Source organism: Galeopterus variegatus, unplaced genomic scaffold, assembly GCF_000696425.1.
Source record: "Galeopterus variegatus unplaced genomic scaffold, G_variegatus-3.0.2 Scaffold2980, whole genome shotgun sequence".
In the NCBI taxonomy this organism is placed as follows: Eukaryota; Metazoa; Chordata; class Mammalia; order Dermoptera; family Cynocephalidae; genus Galeopterus; species Galeopterus variegatus.
This window is the reverse complement of record NW_007729091.1, coordinates 65,045-79,742: the sequence shown is the minus strand read 5'-3', so window position 1 is coordinate 79,742 and position 14,698 is coordinate 65,045. Positions and strand designations below refer to the sequence as shown.

Below are 14,698 nucleotides of genomic sequence, written 5' to 3'. Positions count from 1 at the left end.
AAAAAAAAAAAAAAAAAAAAAAAGAAAGTGAAGACCAGAGACGATAAAAATGAAGGATACTAGTGGAAATCTAAAGGGTAGAAAAGTCTAGTGGTAGTCTTTCCTAGCATTGCCACATCCTAATTGGCCTAAAGGACTATAATAAATCTCAGATCTTACAGAAATAAGAGGTAAACAACCAGTTTACATTTTAAAAACATTTTGATATTTTCCTCTACTCTTCCATTTTAGTATAAGAAAGAAAACTATGAAAGTACTGTGGGCAATTTTGTGTACAATAGGACTGCCTAACTCTAAAAATAAAGGGTTTTCTTACAGCCCCTAAAATCTGTTGCAAAATTCAGCTATATGACACAAAATATTTAGATGGAAACTAAAAACTAAAAATGTAGTCATTTTTTAAAAAAAATAATTACTTTTGGAATAATGATATTGAGTAAACCAGACTATTACTAAAATTAATATTTAAAAAAATGATTTTAAAAAAGAATGCAGTCATTAGCAGCATACTCTCAGGCGTTAAAAACATTTGTAATATCAAATCATTTGAGTGAAGGCTGTGAAAGACCCCCAAGTGGTTTACACTTTGCAAATGTGATGGGAACATAAAGGCAGGATGATGCCAAAATCTCTGCTGTTACGATGTTTATTCAGTGCAGCAGTGCTGAGCACTGGGCGATTTGTAATCATAATGGAGCTCAAAGTGGTGCTCAGGAGGCTTGGAATCATTGAAGAAACTGCCATTAGAAAGGTAAAGCCAGTTTGTTTGGAGCATGAGAATTCAGAAGCAGGACTGACAGGGGCATGAGCATGAATCTAGAACTAGACATGTGAACAAGAGCTAGAGCCTAAATCATCTGCCCTTGAGGTTTTCAGGCTTCTCTGGTGCCTTTTGCATGAGCTTGTGCTACCCAGCTTCTCAGAAGTTTTGTTCTGCTGTAGACTTCAAAGATGGAGGACTGAGATTGCCTTTTGTCAGAATGAACGTTTTTTAAAGAAACAGCTGCCATTAATCATTTCAAAAAAAGAAAATTACACCTGCACAATTAACAAAAGTCCTCTCAACAGAATACATTTAACTTAAACGAAAACTCACTATATACTCAACGTTGCTGATGAACACTGCCACACACTAGTGCCTATCCCCAGCCCAGTGCTCCCTGGCTACTCCCGGCTCTGAAGGATGATACCCTTGAGTCAGCAGATCCTTTATCCCACAGTGGTCACGCAGCTATTTCATCCGGTGAGGGAGCCTCAATTTTATGAACGATAATAATTTACATTACCACAGAATCTTTATTATCTTACCGTACCCTGGAGCTCTTTCTTGTCAGGTTAATATTTTAACCAATTCTATTATATCATATTCATGTGTGCACAATCATGAGTTTTTGCAATATTTGCAGTAAAATTAAACAATTTCTTAATTTTATCTTTTCTGGCTGAATATAAGTAGTAGAGGGGGTAAACCCCCCAATAAGAAAAAAATGCTTGCTTACTTTTGACTTAAAATTTTATTTTTAATATCTAACTACAGGTATGAAGCCTTTATAAATAGGAAATAAAGTCAATGCAATTTTCTAAATTTTGCTTGACTAAAAAATTACTTTCATTTGAAAAAAGAAATCTAATTCAATTTCACCTCCACGTAATATGGTATTAGTTTAAAAAAAAACAAACAGTGGATGTACTTCACGGGTGTTACTGGGATTCTTTTGCTGCACTGTACAAAGTTATGTCTGCTTACGGTGAAGGAGGGACTGCCGTCTCAAGGTTAACATAACCTCGATTACATCCAAGAAGCTCCTTGGAGATTTAATTGGTTTGTGGAACAACTCCAAAACTAGTGCTGCGCTTTCTTCTTTCTTTGCCTTTCTACTTCTCTAACTCTCTTTTCAAATAGAAAAGAAGAACGCATGGTAATGCATCATTTATAAATTACCTTGTTATTGCAAAAAACAAAACACTGCTTTGAAAACCAAACAAACTCCTGCTGCGGACTCCGGCATGTTTGATGGAGGCCCTTCAAAAGAGTCCACGGCTTAATGGAGGTTGTTTATGTGGAGACTTGGATCTGTACCTGCTGTCCCCTGTCACTCCCTGGAAACTTGGCGGCAGATGTTGCAGCGTTAAGTTGTCTCTGAAGTGGCTTTCTGTCCTGTCTCCCCACCGCAACGGAGTCAAACTACATTAGATCTCTTCTTTGTGCCTAAGGCAAGTTTGGGAGCGCAGCTGTGTCCACCCCCACTCCTACCTTTGGTGTTTCAGGCCTCCAGGCAGCGAGTGTGAGACCAAAACGGTTCTGCCGCTCTCAACTACCTCCGCTGACAATCCGGCCGCTCGCTGCGGGCTGGGGAGGCCGCTGCCGCTGCTGCGAACAGATGTCGGCGACAACCTGCTAGCTCACACCTGGACGCGCGGCCCTAACCTCGCGCGCCACGCGCTGAAACATTCATGACTCGGAGGACTTCCAGCCACCATCAAAGCCGTGCCGGGTCTGTGAGAGCCCGAGGCCCCGGCCACCTCGGCAGGAGCTGGCGCGCGGAAAGGTAGCGGGAGCGAGGGGTTAGAGCGAGAGGCTTCTCGCGCCGCTTTATACTTCATGCCTGAACTTCAATTACTTGATCAAGGACTTCAATTCAGCAGTGAAGTCTTCCGCAGATGAGCCCGGTGCGGCCTCTGAGCCATAAAGGGAGAGCATTTGGCTTGAAATTCACCGTGACCGGACTTGCAGAGTGAATGTGCCATCAAGGACTTCAATTCAGCAGTGAAGTCTTCCGCAGATGAGCCCGGTGCGGCCTCTGAGCCGTAAAGGGAGAGCATTTGGCTTGAAATTCACCGTGACCGGACTTGCAGAGTGAATGTGCGTGACTCCGAGTTAAGTTCGATGGACGCTGATTTGTTTATTAAACTAAACTCTCAAGAGGCAGACTCTGCAGTAAACAATTTATGAATAAATGACAAGATTGTTTTCCAAGGTAGTAATCAAGCCTTTGACTAGGCAGAGGGTGTACTATGTGGAACCATTACCTGAAAACAACTGTGTTTTACTCTCTGAAGCAGTACAAAGTTCCTTTTGCCCCCCCCACCTTTTTTTAAGAAAAAAAATCTATTACTTCCTTTAAAATTCAGATATGAGAAAGCATTCTCATTTATTTCTTGACAATTTAAAACAAAACTGCATCCATTTCTAACTAGAAAAATTTTCCAAAAGTCTTTCTAATTTCTGCAGTATATATACAAATTGCTTTCTAATCACACACAACTCCTATACCTATACAAATACTTCATAAGAAGCATAATCCAAAGTAAATGTTATATGTATATATGAGTATACACACTTTTATGAGCACGGGAAAATAAAACTATTTGCAAAATATATTCATCAATTTATATGCTGATGAGAAAATTTTCTTTAAAAAGACTTGGCCTTAATAGACAATAACATTTGTTCCAATGAATTATTTGCTATGCACAAACCTTTTTAGAGAGAATCAATGTATCTAATGTAAGCTGATACAATACTATTTACAAATTTTCTAACATTTAATGGGATAATTTACTGGGGAAATTGATTTGTTGATATAAAAGAGATAAAGATTGTCAAAGGACAATGAACATCTCTAATACATATATATGAAATCTTTAATAAATTAGTCTGAGTTCGATGCTTAACTTATTTTAATCAAGTACTGATTGGTTTCCGGAGACTAAGTTTGCAAATAACAGGACTCTACCCTTGTGCTGTGGAACCCAGTCACAGGTGAGTTTGGTTATCTAAAGCTAACAAGAACTCCAAGACTGATTTTTCTCATTTAATGATTATGCCCTGCACTATAGGTTAACTGTGTCCCCCAAAAGTTCATATATTAGAATCTTAACTCCCACTGTAACAGTGTTAAAAGGGTAGGAAATCCAATTAAGGAATTTCAAAGGTAGGGACTTTAAGAGGTGATTAGATTGTGAGGGCTGTGCTCTCACAAATAGATTGATCCAGTCATGGAGTAATGGGTATGGTTCTGATGCCTTTATAAGGAGAGCAAGTTAGCTCTCTTGCTCAGCCCATTCTCACTATATGACACTCTGGTTGCTACAGAAATCTGTAAAGAGTTCCCACCCAGGAACAGGTCCTCATCATATGTGTTCCCTGGACCTTGGACATCCCCACCTCCAAAACTGTAAGAAATGAATTTGATCTTTATAATTACCCAGTTTCAGATAATCTGTTCTGAGCAACAGAAATGAACTAATACACCCTGAAATACCTAGAAAACTTAACAACACACACACACTTTATGGTAAATTCATTTTCCCCTTTCTTCAAGCAAGTATAAATATATGAAGGTACTTCAAAAAAATCAAGGAAAACATGAAAAAACAGAATTAAAACATAATATGAATCTCTCCATGAACTTTTTGAAATACCCTCATTTGTGTGTGTGTGTGTGTGTGTGTGTGTGTGTGTGTAACAGAGAGAGAGGACACTACCACTTGGACATCTTAGTCTCCTGAATTTTAATTTTCTATACTCCATGTAATCCTATGAGATAAACCATTATTTACAAACTAAATTGGTAAAAACCATAAGGTTCAGTCAGTTTAAATTTTGAGGGCTTAACCAGCCACAGTAAGTAGAAGCTAACACTTAACGATGGTCTTTTCCTCATGCATAAAGCATTACCAAAGCAGATCATCCATTTTAATATCATACATCAAAATTGGCTGTCCCAAATATACTCTAAATCCCTGATACTCTTCCTACCTCTGGGTCATCATTTTCTTACTAGGTAAATTACTTTAAGTTTCCCAAATGAAAGATACTTTGAAACAAAAAAGAACTAGAGTTTAAGAAATATTATGTGCTCTTTTTTATAAAATAGAAATAAAATTTGTGAGATGTTACAGTCTCACTACAGATTATCTCACTGCACCACACAAATATGATTTTATTTAAACAAAAAAATATTACTTTTTTGAATAATGTGAGAATACTTCAAAAAGTTCATGGAAAAAAGAGAATTGAAAGATAATACACATCTTTCCATGAATGTTTTGAAGTACCCTTGTATTTGTTGTATTTCAGTTATTGTGGAGAGTTTTAAATAAAAGCCACCAAAATATTTACTATAATTAAGTGTTCTATGATTGGTGCATATTTCTTTTGGCACTAGTATCACAGATATGTACTGTGCTCATGAGGATAAGAATGGGGCAACTGAAGGCTTCGTTCATTCAAAGGACACCAACTGGAAATTAGCATAGTATATAAGAAATGCACTCCCATGTTCATCGCAGCTCTGTTTACAATAGCCAAGACATGGAACCAACCTATGTGTCCATCAATGGATGATTGGATGAGGAAACTGTGATATATATACACCATGGAATACTACTCTGCCATAAAAAAGAATGAAATACTCCCATTTGCAACAGCATGGATGAACCTGGAGAAACTTATGTTGAGTGAAATAAGCAAAGTACAGAGGGATAAATACTACATGTGCTCACTCATATGTGGGAGCTAAGAGAGAAAGAAGGAAGGAAAGAAAGACCACAGTAATGCATTGGTCTTGTAGAGGGAGAGAACATTCCTTGGGCTACAAAGAGCAGTGGGCAGGAAAGGGAGAGGGGGAGGGAGGTTGGGGATAATTGGGTGGGGGACACAGGGTACAAATGCATTTTCTGGTAATGGGTATGCTGCCAGTAGGAATCTGGCCCTCACATCATGGGCACGAGGGGTGACAATTGGCTTTGTATCTCATGAATATTCATAATAAAAAAAGAAAAAATCTCTCATAACAAGGAAAGGTACAAACTGGTATAAGAAATTCACAAAGCTGAAATAGAAGCATAGTGGATATAAATGTGTTTAAGAAGAAACAAAGTGGAAATAGGAAGATGGTTGAATGAAAGAAAGGTAAAAGGGAAGAAAGGAAAGCATTCTACTTGATGAGGGAGTGTCAAGGTCACATTGTGGAAGAGCATCTAGCAGGTGGGTCATTCCCTCCCCTTTGAAACACCTATTTCAGCACCTCCTTGACAGAGCTCGCTTCCTTCCCCATATCCCCAGCTGCCTGTCCACACTGCCCTTTCCTGGACTTCTCACCTTCCCAGTCTCTATGTGCTAGAGCTCTGTAGGGCGTAGCGTCTGCTATTTTCTTTGCCACCTACAGTTTCTCCCTAGATCACCTGGCCCAGAAACATGGCTTTGAGTGAGATGTGTCTGTCCAGGCCTGGGGTGGGGCAGGTTGGGGTCAGAGCTGCCATGAGGCACTGCTATGGTGGATGTATGTCTAGATAACTGCTCTGGGGTTTGGAAGAATGAAGGTCCTTCTCCAGAGGATCCCAGAGGGAGCTGTACCAGAGTGGTCTCTATAGAGTTAAAGAGCAATGGAATGACCCATGCCCGATAGCGCTGCTGTTCACCAGCATGGGCCCCCATATTGTGCTTACCTGAGAGGACGGTACTCCCTGGCTCCCTTGAGTAGACAGGGCTGTGCGACTTGCTCTGGCCAGTGGATGTGAGTGGAAGTGATATGTCGGTTCTGGGCCTGGAAGTACTTAATTACCAGTACTTGCCTCTCCCTTCCTCTCCCTGCCTCCATGACCAAGAAAGTGTGCATGGATATGGAGACACCAGGAGCAGCACAGAATGCCAATCCCACATGCACAGAAACGCCCAGGCCCGGGCAAGAGGGCTTGCGTCATATCTATAATCCAAAAATTACTGAATTGAATCAAAACTAGTAGGAATGATGAAAGGCTAAAAACTGAATATTAATCATGATAAAATATATTATAAAAAATATATCAATATATTTATACATTAATCATAAAATAATATTAAGTGTCAGCATGAGAGGTTAGGGCCATCATCTATTTTTGCTGGCTAATACGTCATCAGCTCAATACCCTGCACTTAATAAGGTGAAAATTATTGAACATACGGACTATTGTCTAACCTGGGGGAGAGAGAACTAAGGTAATGCATGAAAACAATTTTAAAACACATGAAGTAAATGCATAGCATGTTGAAGAGAAAGAGTTATTATATGTTCCTACAGAAGCAGAACTGCAGATCACATAGGAATTTAAACAGAAGCACAAATTTCATTATGTAAGAACTTTCTACTGAGAACCACAGTGATCTGATAATAAAGGAGACTGCTTCATAAACCACCTACTTCTGTCTACCTATGGTCCTAGCAAAGGATAAATGATGATCTGTTGGAAAAATTCCAGGAATATTTTCTCAATTTAGATTTTCTTAATTATTAAACTCAGATGTTTTCAAAATTATCCCCACTTCATAGAAGTAAAATTTGAAGATTTAGATTCTTTTGTATTTTAAATACCAAGCTAAAACCAAATAACACCAATTTAGCTTGGCACTGTAAGATAAATACTAATTTCATCAAGTATTTCGCTCTTAAAAAAAAAATAGCATATCAGACCTGAATGATCCTAAAGTCCTCTAAAGCCAAAACACATGAAGTTAAAACACAATAATGATCACATTGACACACAATGAAACAAAATCCTAGTATTATGAACAGTATTGTGTCTCTGAAACAAACCTACCGATCATTACATACGAAGAGGTTTTAAACAATTTTTCTTACATTGACACACTAGGAAATAGTTGCTAATATATTAAAGAAATTATAAAACCAGAGTAATTCTGTCCAAATTTCCAAGATAAAAAAAAGCCTCAAATAGGCTTCCTTGGTGAGGAAAATATCTATGTGTTTGTGTGTGTGTGTGTGTGTGTGTGTGTGCGCGCGCGCGCGCGAAATTTCCAAGATAAAAAAAAGCCTCAAATAGGCTTCCTTGGTGAGGAAAATATCTATGTGTGTGTGTGTGTGTGTGTGTGTGTGTGTGTGTGCGCGCGCGCGCACACGCGCATGTTTGTATGTGTATCACAATCACAGATTTCTATAATGCTTTATAACTTTAAAGACACTTTCATATATTTAAGAAATTATATTACAAAAAGTGTTGAAGGCAAGGACCATATTTATACCTTAAAAAACTGAGGTTCTGAGGCATTTTCCCTAGGCTTCATTGCTACTAAATGCCGGAAAAAGATTTCAGCTACTAATTCCCAGCCTGTCATTCCTGCCAGGCAAAACCTCAGAACCCTGGTATCTTCAAAGTCATAGGCTGAAACAATGAGTGTGCTTATAAAGGTATGTGTCCAAATGATCATAATTTTTATGAATTACCTGAAAAAGGACTTGTGTGAAACTGTAGCTTGAAGATGCATCCTGGGAACAGATAATTTACTGAGCACTCTGTAACAGGAACTTGCACTAGACAATAATAATTCCTTCCTCAAATATAATAAGGGTATTAACATTATTTTTGACTGATATTTCACTACCACTATTATTGTGACCCAAGCAGTCAGCTCTTTCTGAACATATTCTCATATACAAACCTCGTCTCCTTCCTGAGGTCGCATCAAGGAAACCCGGTCATACTGCCGCCGCAACAAAGCCCAGAGTGCATCAAGACGACCCTAAAAAGAAATGGAATTTGTAAATTCCCAGGGAATGTACTCAACTTCTATTTACTGAATAAACAAAGAAATAAAATGAAGGTAAAGTCTTATTTGCTACCTTCATTTCTTTTATAAGTTAATAAATAAAATGTGGAGGTTCTTACTGCTGAGAAAGTATTCAGTTGTTAGAGTGTAAGATGAATATCTGCTATTTGATCTACCTTAGTCCTCTTTCAAATAGTTGTGGGGAAGGGGACTAAAAAGTTTACACTTTCTCTAGCAGGTTTAAGTTACCTTAAATTTGGACAGTACCTTAATTGGTGTGTACCACTTTGTCTGAGGAGGCTGGTATGTGGGTTTGGGTCGAGGTGGTCTAGGCCTGATGGGTTCCTCTGCTTCTTCAGGAATCTTCACCACAGCATTTTTGGCTTTCTCTAGCCTTGCGCCTTCCTCGGTAGATCCTTTATCACCCCAACGGACCTTTAAAACAAAAGGGGGATCACAGCTATGAGACATAGTGTCCTAGGGGAACGAGCTTTTATTTAGCCTATGGGCCTCTGGTTCACCATCTCACAGTAAAAATTTGAGTAGATATACACTAGCCTTGCGCCTTCCTCGGTAGATCCTTTATCACCCCAACGGACCTTTAAAACAAAAGGGAGATCACAGCTATGAGACATAGTGTCCTAGAGGAACGAGCTTTTATTTAGCCTATGGGCCTCTGGTTCACCATCTCACAGTAAAAATTTGAGTAGATATACAAATTCCTAATTTCTCCTCTTCTGAGATTTGATAGGTTTCTGACCACTCCTTACTGTATTTAATATTAAGATCCTAGAAAAAAAGACCCTTTGTAAAAATCTGGAGTCAATTAAACTTGAAGCAACCATTTCACCATAGTTTCAAATAAGGCATCAATTTGTGATTTACATATGAAATTCATGACAGTATAATTCTATCCTTTAATTAGATATGGTCCCCTGCTAGCTGAACACATATCTGTATGTACTGATGACACTGGAAGAAATAGATGATAATGATGATAATTAGCATTTATTGAGTGATTACTATGTGTCAGCCTACATTTAATTCATATAAAAATACAATGAGATAGATACTAGATACTATAAATTTTCCTTCCAGATGAGGCACAGAGAAGTTAAGTGACATACCCAAAGCCAAACAGCTGGTAAGTAGCACAGCAGGGATTTGAACATAGGCACTCTGAAATGGGCTAATAAGTTTCAATTTGATTTTACAAATGTATTTTACATAAAGGAGTTGCTCCTTCTAAACATTTCAACAAGTATGATTAGGGCAAAAAGTATCATTTAAACATTTAGCCTTTGGGAGTAAAATAATTATATATGAGTTTCTTTACTTTTATAAAGTTTTACTTTGTAAAATAGATTTGTCTTTAGTTCCTCTGCTCATCTGAATATGGCTATTTGACAGATGAATTTTTCACTGAGATAGGCAAATCTGAAAAGACTCTGCTTTGAAGAGAACAATTCAGGGACATCAGGGAATTCTACAAATTTTAGGGAATTTCCTTCTCTGAAAACTCTTGACATTGAAAAACCACAAGATCAAATTATTGTTTTCTTCATTTTTCAAGGAACAGGAGTTAGGGGCTAAATCTGAGCCAAACTGGGCACATGAATAGGGTGTGGCACCTGGAGAAGGGCACTGCTCAACCAGGAGCAGTGGGGAAGACCTACGAAAACCAAGGACATTACCAAAGACAACAGAGATAAGACAAGTGAAGCTCTAAAAAGAAATACAAAGATCTATCCAAGGCATACTACGACACACCACAGTGAAGTGATTTCTACAAAGGAGAAAAAATTAAAGACTTTTAAAAGCATTTTAATAACCTGAGTTAGTGGGTAGGGGATGATAACCGTTCATAGGAAGAACTATTCACAGATTCTTGATAAGGCTTACTTAGATATTTTTTTTACCTTCTTTTACTACAATTTTAGAATGGGCTTTCAATTTCAAGTGGACCCTGTTGAGTCATTAAAACGTATCTGTATCTTTCAGTGTGATCAATGGTACTGGAATGTTCTTTATGAGGTTGTTAAAATTGTTTTAAACACCATTAAACCTTTAGAGCTAGATAGTTGGCTTTCTTTCCAGAGAAATGACCTTCTCTTTCAAATCACAGTGTCTTCACCTAGACAAACTAATACTTACAAAATCTTTAAATATAGCTAAACCAGGACACACAGGCTTGTAGTTGTCTCCATTTTAGGGGGGGGGGAGAAGAAGATACACAGTTAAGTAAATATATAAATGTCATAACTCAGATAAGTAATTCAGAGTAGAAATGTAAGCAGATAAAACTGAGATCCATTTGGAAATGATAGATGTTAACAAAAACAGCTCCCTAGTCTATCCTTCACAGTTGATACTGTAGAGATAATGATAATCATAATCTTCTTTCAAGTATCACTGGCTGGAACCATTCTCAGATAAAGAATATGAAGCCAGTTGAACTAGAGTTCTGACTCAATGTGGCATTTCTAGGGACTCAACTGTGAAAGCACTACACTTATGAAATGCAGTTGCTGACATCTAAAGAAGATCCATTAAGTAAATTCACCAGTGTTAGTTCATGAAGGAGCTGTTTCAACATTGTCTTCACCATCACCACAAACGCCACCACAGACAATTCTCCTTTATTGAGTCTCAAAGCCTGAAACTAGGAAATACTTCATAGAGTCTTCTGAAAACTCTTAAAAGCAGTTAAGTATGTACACACATACATGCGTGTAAATTTTAATGTTTTAGTTTGACCACAATGAGATAGATAAAAAGCACACAAGAATAACAAAAATAGCTTGCTAACAGGAGCCTTAGCAGAATTAATGTATCTTGCTTTAAAAAAAATAGGTGTAAGCTTGATAGCTAAATTCTTCCAACTCCACTTGGCTTTTATTATAAGCAATGAAAATTTCCAGAGCATACTTGAATGACTAGGAGATTATATCATAGAGGAACAATTTCAGAATCAAGAAAAGAAACAAAAACAGTGTCACACTGAATTGGCAGAAACACACTTGAAGTCATTAGGTATTGTGGATCAGTTGTGCTAACAGCTGTTATTAGCATCAGCTCAGTCCCAGCTTTCTGCAAATTCCCATTACCATTATTAAATATTTAATATAGAGGAGGAAGATAAAAAAATTCTAGGTAAAATCTCTATATGGGCTTAAAATAACCTTAGTTATGAAGATTTGTTCTGTAATTCAAATGTGCTCATGATTTCTATAATTCCTTTTACTTTCCCCAGTTTAAGATGGTGGTGGTTGTTGTTTTTGAGAGAAGAGTACTTTCCAGGTTTGAATAGGCATGCTTTTAAGACAGATTATGTTTTCTATTTTTCCTCTTCAAATTTAAATAAGTCATGTTTAAGAAAGTTTAATAATGCTAAATTCTTGGTTCAATTTTTATTGTGTATTTTTTTTTTTGTATTTTGTTTCCCCTTTGTAATGTCCATATTTGCCTTCCCATTTTTTTCTCATTCTTTTTCTCATTCCCATTTTCATCTCATTGGTGCAATATTCCACACAATGTAGCCAAAGTTATTCAAAGCTAAAATAGACCCAGATTTATTAAAAGTTGGCTGAGTCCTTCTTGCAAATTTTCTTCAACTGAAAAGGATGGATGGATAATACAATTTTACCTATTAAGAATCAATAACCCTTGAAACTTGAATTATAGATTACTCTGGGATATGCAGGTGCTCTTGGCTCTCGTGGGTATAAACCAATAATATTCCTTTTACTTCAGGACCCATTCAGGGGCTCATGAATATTCTTTTGTTTTCTTTAGAAAGAGATCTCTGTCTTTAGAACACTGGAATATTGTATTAACAAAAATCTGACATTATTCCTAGCGTTTTTGGCAAGAACATTATTTATTCAATTAAGGCTCACATATTATTAATATATCTTTACTTCGTTTTCATGTTGTATTTCACATGTGTAGATTTCATAATAAAATCAGATTTATCATCTGAATATAAAGTAGTACATGCTCACTATCAAATACATTTTTTAAAAAATAGGGAAATACATAAATAGCACAAATTGAAAATTACTCCATCCAGAGGAAACTACCCACTTTTTCGACATATACTATCAAATCATTTTTCCCTTACATACATCTTTTTACATACACATTTTGGAATGGGGCTAAATAAACTAAAAATAAGTTGTGACAGGTCGTATTTGGATATTTGTATGTAACAATTTTATTTACAAGTGCATTTTATATAAATATTGGAACATCCAATCCATTCTTTCCTGATCTCTTCAAGCCTAGAATGACACAACAAAGGCAAGTGGAAGGAAAATAACTTTTCTTCTGTGTCAAACAACAACAACTAGCCTAACCATACTCTCTTGTACTGTTGATTCCCATTCATTCATGTGTACACACATATGAATTATCTTCTCCAAAGACCAACTTAATAACTTCTACATTCTGCCTTTCAACACAGCGTATTCTTCGTAATGAGTTACCTGCCTCATAGGACATTTTAGCAGTCAAGTGGCAAACTCTTAGGGAAAATGTGCATTGTTTTAAGATCTAATGTGGTTGGGAAAGTGAGAATCACTGTCAGATGAACTGAATAAACACTTTGGTAATGACAATCATGTTAAGTATGTCTGGGCTTCTTTTGAAGAATACTTTCTTTTTGAAGAAATTTATTCCAAAAAGGGGAAACTCCCCTTGGGAATGTGAATTTTATTGAAATATATAAAAAAAGAAAATTTCCACACTTGTGGGGTTGTTAATTAGCTTACTGATTTTTGCTGGCAGTAGTGGGACAAAGCAGATTTGATAGTAGGAGACCTATGTAATGATTACAAAATATACAAAAACACCTTCTTATCAAGGAAAAAAATTAAAGATAACTAATATTTTATCCTTAATAAAAATTAAAGATAACTAATAAGCATGTGTGTATAATAATAAAGCCAATGTATCAATGAGAAAATTCCTTAAATTCTCCTTGGAATGGGATGCTGTCTTGTTTATACTGTTAAGGGCTCAGTGCTAGCAATCATTGTTTATTATTAATTAATCCATCCCTTTGAAAAATATTTCATGGTGATAAAACTTCATTTGATTTTTAAAATATAATATTAAGCTCAATTTTAACTCACACTTAGAGCCAGTCTGAAAGTTCAATGCATTCTATAAATGATATGTAATATTAATTATGATAGTTCATAAGTGGTAAAAAAAAACCCCGCTGTTATAAAGTCTTGAATGTGCTTCCTCTATATTTGTAATAAGGTCATATTTATACTATTGAATATTTTAACATTTTCTCCTCAAATAGTACAAAACCATTGGATATTTTCAAGGAAGAGCATTGTTGCAACTTTAAGTGGCTGGTTTCTTCAATGTTAATGCAGTAATTTTTTCCAAAATAGTGAGAAAAACACTAGCATTTTTTGTCCTTTAGAATTCAGAGGTCTTATCAATGCAGTCCTTTGACTAATGAAACCAGCCCTTCTTGAACAGTTTTGAAATGGGTAGGATGATTCCATTAAAAAAAAAAAAAGACCCAGTGTTAAGTAAAAATAGATATTATAATATTGAATTGTGAAAAGTACAGTTTCCATGGCTTCATAGTCCTAGAAATACACATTCCAGTTCAACAGCATCTATTTTTTTTAAGATACCAACCTCCATTCTTTTAATTCCTCCAACCCCTCGACCACCATAATAGGAAGCATCCACAGTCGGCCATTTCTTGTTAGGCAGAGGTTCCTCTTCTTCCTCCTATAGAGACACAATTTTTAAAAATAGATTTAATTTACTTTCCAAAACATTGTTTAGTCACAAGTGGCTCACACTTTTTCTGAATAATGCTATTGATATGGAAGAAATGTGAAAATTAGATATAGGACATGTGGATGGATTTATGCTGACGTGGATAAATTTCAAGTAGAGCTCTATAGGGTACTCTTTCCTTACCTCAAATTTTAGGTTTCTGCCTTATCACCACAGGTGACTGGAAGTTGCTCTTTAACTATGAGCAGCATTTGTTTATTCCAAATCTATTTATCACTCCATACTTAAATAAAACATTAAAATTAAAACATCATTTCAACAATCATTTAAAGCATCAGTATATGTGTAAATTTGAACTCTGTGAAATTTGTCTGAAAG

The 14,698-nt window shown here is 36.5% G+C and overlaps 1 protein-coding gene across 1 annotated transcript in view; it reads right to left on the bottom strand.

Annotated features, from left to right (window-relative positions):
* ANTXR2 (anthrax toxin receptor 2) overlaps window positions 1–14,698 on the bottom strand; it is a gene marked incomplete at its 5' end in the record, with an annotated part of 116,333 nt that overhangs the window by 53,364 nt on the left and 48,271 nt on the right. The window contains 3 exons of the mRNA XM_008583621.1: window positions 8,441–8,521; window positions 8,816–8,983; window positions 14,213–14,308. Coding sequence (XP_008581843.1) covers window positions 8,441–8,521; window positions 8,816–8,983; window positions 14,213–14,308 — 345 coding nt within the window. The remainder of the gene's footprint in view (window positions 1–8,440; window positions 8,522–8,815; window positions 8,984–14,212; window positions 14,309–14,698) is intronic.